Source organism: Sinocyclocheilus grahami, unplaced genomic scaffold (genome assembly GCF_001515645.1).
Source record: "Sinocyclocheilus grahami isolate Dianchi unplaced genomic scaffold, SAMN03320097.WGS_v1.1 scaffold269.1, whole genome shotgun sequence".
Lineage (NCBI taxonomy): Eukaryota > Metazoa > Chordata > Actinopteri > Cypriniformes > Cyprinidae > Sinocyclocheilus > Sinocyclocheilus grahami.
This window is the reverse complement of record NW_015505448.1, coordinates 143,994-150,213: the sequence shown is the minus strand read 5'-3', so window position 1 is coordinate 150,213 and position 6,220 is coordinate 143,994. Positions and strand designations below refer to the sequence as shown.

Sequence of the window (6,220 nt, the reverse complement as noted above, 5' to 3'; positions counted from 1 at the left end):
AATTTAATCCCCCCCCCCCCCCCCCCCCATATTATTATATAGTATATAATATAATATATATTTTATAAAGTTAAAAGTTTGTGGTTGGTAATATCTTTTAAAAAAAATTTTGAAAGAAGTCTCTTATGCTCGTCAAGGTTGCATTTATTATCGTGCTATTCAAAAATTCAGTAATTTATATTTTGAAATATTAATTTAATAATTTTAAAATGTAATGTATTCTTGTGATGCAAGGCTGAATTTTCTGAGAAGAAATGTTCATTGCATGTTCTAAAGCTTTAAATCCAATTTTTATTTAATATTTTTGTCACACTTGCTGCCAGCCTTATAGCCGAGATAAAATCTTGTTGCGAGTGACCCCAGTCTCCTCTATATTAATTACTTTCAAGGACATGTCTCCAGATAATAATCATCATTTGTGTGAACATACCACCTCCTCCTTTTTTCACAAATATTTCCCACACCCCTGATTACAGGGATAGTCCCCTGAAGAAACCTGGGGTTAAGTATCTCACTCAAGTGAAAAATGATGATTGGGGATCTCTCCAGTTCACGGGTTGCCCCAGCGTGGGATCAGTAACCTCTAGGCGACCGTTGCCCCATACGTCACACTGTATCATGACATACATGTTCATCATGTTCATTGACCTGACTCTACGTGCTGCATTTTTTTGTTTTTGTGCAGGTTTGAGAAGATGATTAGTGGGATGTACTTAGGGGAGCTGGTCAGACTCATTCTGGTGAAGATGGCCAAAGACGGTCTGCTGTTCCAGGGACACACCACTCCAGATCTGCTCACCACTGGCCACTTCCAGACTTCCTTTGTCTCTGCCATGGAAAATAAAAAGTCAGTACCTTTTTGTGCTTGTGTGTTTCTTGCCATACTAAAATGGCAGCAGAAGTAAGCTAAATCTGATAAAGTTGATGAATAAAATGGCTAAAACCTGTTTTTAAAGGAATAGGTCACCCACAAATGTAAATTTGATTTGGAGAAATGTATCATTCCATCACTTGGTCACCAATGCAGTGAATGTATGCCATCAGAATGAGAGTCCGAACAGCTGATAAAAACATCACAATAATCCACAAGTAATCCACACCACTCCAGTCCATGTTAAACATGTTTAATTAATTGCATACTTTAAGAGTCAACTTTGACTTTTCTGGTATACCATGGTGCTAAAGTGGCACAAGTATGAAAATCCATGTTATACCCTTGTAGCATTTCAAAAACATAACCTAAAAAAAATGCTTTACCTAAATGCTTTATTATTATTTTTTATTATTATTTTGTGCAGTAAACACTTTGAAGTGTAAGGTTAGGGTTTAGCATTAATGTTGAACTAAGTTTTATAAACAGGAAAAAAATTGACAGTGACAGTTCTTTGGAAACTTCCCCAGAACTCCGTAATACTGAGTTAGTACTGTAACTTTCAGTGCCTTAAAATGGCGATCAAGCCCGCTTGCATTTCTGCCTCATTAAATGGAGACCTCATCATGATGACCGATAGCTGAAAGTCAGTGCAGACCTGTTTCACTTCATCAATTAACTACCCCATATTTAGTTCTTTCCCCAGCAAACCGAGCAGTTGAGACATCCGTGGGAGAACACCTGTGGTCTCGACAGAAATGACATGCGTCTCAAAAATACTGGCATGGGCTTATTTTAATGTCAGACTAATGTTGGTTCACCGACTGAGCACATTTGTGCTATGAAACGGAGTTCAACTTTTCTTGTGGATTTAACATTATGAAACTTGTTCAGATCTCAGACTTTTTGGAGTTGGAAGTCAATCAGTTGTATCTGCCCAGATACGTAACATATCCAACTTTGTGAGTAAACTGCGAACATTTAAATGAACAATCCCAAGACCAGTCATTGATTTGAAATCAGCAGGTGTGTTAAAACTTGTGACAACATCAGGACCTGGATTCGGTTGAACATTTCCAGAAATCAAAAGTAACAGTACAATGAGCGCCCTCTGCAGTCTAGATTTCTTGGATAATTTTTCCTCCTCTAAGGTCCTCAAATAAACATGAGAACTACCTGGAGTAACAACAAAATTTTCTTGCACAACCATGATTCTGGCAAACCTTATCAAGTGCACAGAATTTAAGCAAATAAATAAAGAAAATAGTGAAGCACCACTCGTTATGTTATTTAGCGTGCCCTTTTTCGGACAATTATCAACTCAGCGTGTAGAACTTATACGGAATTGTTCTATTCCATGAAAACCTCCACTGCAGCTCGTCATAAAGAAGAAAATAAATAATACAAAAAGGAATGATGCCATTTTTTTTTACTTATTCCTGATCTTAACCCAATATACAGTCTGTTGATTAAAAATGTCCAGTATAATCCCAGAAACCTCTCCCGAAGCAGTTTCAAATGCTGATGATATAATTGTATCTCATGAAATTTCCAGGGTTGAAGACTTTTGAAACGATACTGCAAGACGGAGAAACCCAATTTTAAAAACCACCCTGAACAGTATCATCATATCTTATTTAGCGTAGAGAGCATAGCAAAACCTTTATCCAGTAAGGTGTGGTACTCATCAAGGCCAAACGATCTCACATCATGGATCCGAATTAGGGAAACGATCCAGAAGATCCAAAGCCCGTCTTTGTCATCCCTTAAGGCCAAAAGAGATCACATCATAGATCCAGTTGCGAAAGATCCGCTTCAGAAAGTCCAAAATCTGACACGGTCCCTTGTTCAATTTCTAAAACCTTTAGAATTCTTCTTTTATATCTAAAAGTAGAGTCTTAAAATGTATAAACAAACGAAAACAATACAAAATTAGACAACCACATGCTCAACAAACACAACAAAAAGACATGCCGCCATCTTGGAATGTGCCACATGCTTTCATTATCTACAATATTTGTTAATTGTAGATAATGAAAATGTAATTAAATCAGATGCTGAAGTAATTATGTTAGCTTGCATGCACGATCTTGGCATATCACATCACTCAAAAAAACTGTGTTTTTAATTTTTGTTACCAAGGACATTATATATATGTGTCTATGTATATCTACTTTAGGATCCAAAAGTCTGACGACAAGTGGAAATATTTTTTACTTATTACAGATAAGATCAGCATAATGATTTGATTGGAGATTTCAGTGTTATTTGTTGCTCTTTTTATTTAACAAGAATAGTACACAGAAACACACATCACAAGGTTTTTCTATAAAACCTAATGACTGATTTCATTCTTGTATGATTAGATCTGAGAATATCAGACTTTTGGATCCGTTCTGCTGATGATATAATTGTATCTCATGAAATTTCCAGGGTTGAAGACTTTTGAAACGATACTGCAAGACGGAGAAACCAAATTCTAAAAACCACCCTGAACAGTATCATCATATCTTATTTAGCATAGAGAACATAGCAAAACCTTTATCCAGTAAGGTGCGGTACTCATCAAGGCCAAACGATCTCACATCATGGATCCGAATTAGGGAAAAGCTCCAGAAGATCCAAAGCCCGTCTTTGTCATCCCTTAAGGTGCGATACTCTTTAAGGCCAAAAGAGATCACATCATAGATCCAGTTGAGAAAGATCCGCTTCAGAAAGTCCAAAATCTGACACGGTCCCTTGTTCAATTTCTAAAACCTTTAGAATTCTTCTTTTATATCTAAAAGTAGAGTCTTAAAATGTATAAACAAACGAAAACAATACAAAATTAGACAACCACATGCTCAACAAACACAACAAAAAGACATGCCGCCATCTTGGAATGTGCCACATGCTTTCATTATCTATAATATTTGTTAATTGTAGATAATGAAAATATAATTAAATCAGATGCTGAAGTAATAATGTTAGCTTGCATGCACGATCTTGGCATATCACATCACCCAAAAAAACTGTGTTTTTAATTTTTGTTACCAAGGACAATATATATATGTGTCTATGTATATCTACTTTAGGATCCAAAAGTCTGACGACAAGTGGAAATATTTTTTACTTATTACAGATAAGATCATCATAATGATTTGATTGGAGATTTCAGTGTTATTTGTTGCTCTTTTTATTTAACAAGAATAGTACACAGAAACACACATCACAAGGTTTTTCTATAAAACCTAATGACTGATTTCATTCTTGTATGATTAGATCTGAGAATATCAGACTTTTGGATCCGTTCAAAAAAGGGTCAGTAAGAATTTTTTGGATTGGTTTTTGAAAGTTTCTTATGCTCACCAAGGATGCATTAATTTGATCACCAATACAATAAAAACATTACTATAGTGAAATATTAATGCAATTTAAAATAAATAATTTCTAACTTAATATATGTATATCTGTAATAACAAAACTGAATCTTCAGCCATTAGAAATCATTCAGAAAGAATTCTAAAATGCTGATTTGGTGACAAGGAAATTAATGTAGAAAACGGTTGCTTTAATAATTTTGTGGAAACCGTGATACATTTTTCAGGATCCTTTGATTTATTTGAAAATTTATTTGAAATTGAAAATTGTAGGAGTCTTTAATGTCACATTTGATCAATTTAATGCATCCTCATTGAATAAAAGTTTTTAATTCTTTTAATAAAGATTTTATTGAACCCAAACTTTGGAATGATAATGTCCAAAAAAAATTAAAAATTGTCCAAGAAACATTCAAAATATGAAAGCAAACTATTTTGCAACAGCTAAAGACAAGTGATGTTGTACAAGTGTCTGCCCTTAAGGTGATATTCATGCAAACCTCCAAATTCATCAGAAATGACTTTCTCTTCTGCAGGAATAACGAGGGTCTGGTGAGTGCAGAGCAGGTGTTGAGAGGACTCGGACTAGACCCGTCCCCCGAAGACTGCGTGGCCACGCAGCGAGTGTGTCAGATTGTGTCTACACGTGCGGCCCACCTCTGTGCTGCCACGCTAGCGGCTGTCCTACGGCAGATTCGAGATAACAAAGCCGCAGAGAGATTGCGCACCACTGTCGGCGTGGATGGATCAGTCTACAAAAACCACCCACAGTGAGTCCAGTGTCCAGTACCAATGTGTGCTTTTTATGGCACTAAATGATTATCATATTCACATACAATGGTATTTACATAGCACTCTAATGTACTTCAAAGAATACCATGGCATGGTGTGGTACCAATGTATCACAGCTTGAGAAGTGACACCCTGTAAACGTGTATTTGTTTTTTTGGGGGGGGTTGTTGAGGAAGTCTTTTTGTGCAGATTCAGAAGTAATTCTTGAAACAAGATTTACACAAAAAAAAGCATTGTTCTGTTTGCACTTTGGCCAAGAATAATTACTGTGGCATAATTTTAGATGAGGACAGGTTCATTTCATAAACTTGCTGCCGAAAGCCCATCTCACCAATAAAAGATTCTTCCTGGATGTTGTCAGAGAGTTTGGCAAGGCCATAAGCGCGCAGCAGGGAGTTGAATTGCTAGGGCTTTTAACAACCACTTGCTGAGACGCGGCTTCATGCATCGATTCCCTCTGATTCCTCAATGACTATGGAAATTGATGACTGAAAAATGGCTGAAAAATTAGCTAGGGATCATCTAATGGGTGCTACGCAACGATATCGATAGAAGAGAGTTTTGTTCCATTTGTCTTGTTATATTGGGTCAGCACTACATCTTAGATTTTCTGATCATGCATATGTATTTATATTTGTTTGCAAATCATGCTTGTCAATGTTTTAGACTTGTCATGCTGAGGTAGTCTTGGTACTTTCAGTGGGTTAAAACTGACAAAAAATTTATGTTGTGTCGTAATTTTTTCTGCATAATGCATATTTATATAATTGAAATAAAATATATGTATGTATGTGTATTTTATATAAATATGTACATAACACACATGCATACATACAGTGGGGCAAAAAAGTATTTAGTCAGCCACCAATTGTGCAAGTTCTCCCACTTAAAAAGATGAGAGAGGCCTGTAATTTTCATCATAGGTATACCTCAACTATGAGAGACAAAATGAGAAAAAAAATCCAGAAAATCACATTGTAGGATTTTTAAAGAATTTATTTGCAAATTATGGTGGAAAATAAGTATTTGGTCAATAACAAAATTTCATCTCAATACTTTGTTATATACCCTTTGTTGGCAATGACAGAGGTCAAACGTTTTCTGTAAGTCTTCACAAGGTTTTCACACACTGTTGCTGGTATTTTGGCCCATTCCTCCATGCAGATCTCCTCTAGAGCAGTAATGTTGTGGGGCTGTC

The 6,220-nt window shown here is 35.9% G+C and overlaps 1 protein-coding gene across 1 annotated transcript in view; it reads left to right on the top strand.

Annotated features, from left to right (window-relative positions):
* The window catches only part of hk2 (hexokinase 2), a 46,281-nt gene that overhangs the window by 19,942 nt on the left and 20,119 nt on the right, over nt 1–6,220 (top strand). The window contains exons 9-10 of the mRNA XM_016291276.1: nt 686–847; nt 4,767–5,000. Coding sequence (XP_016146762.1) covers nt 686–847; nt 4,767–5,000 — 396 coding nt within the window. The remainder of the gene's footprint in view (nt 1–685; nt 848–4,766; nt 5,001–6,220) is intronic.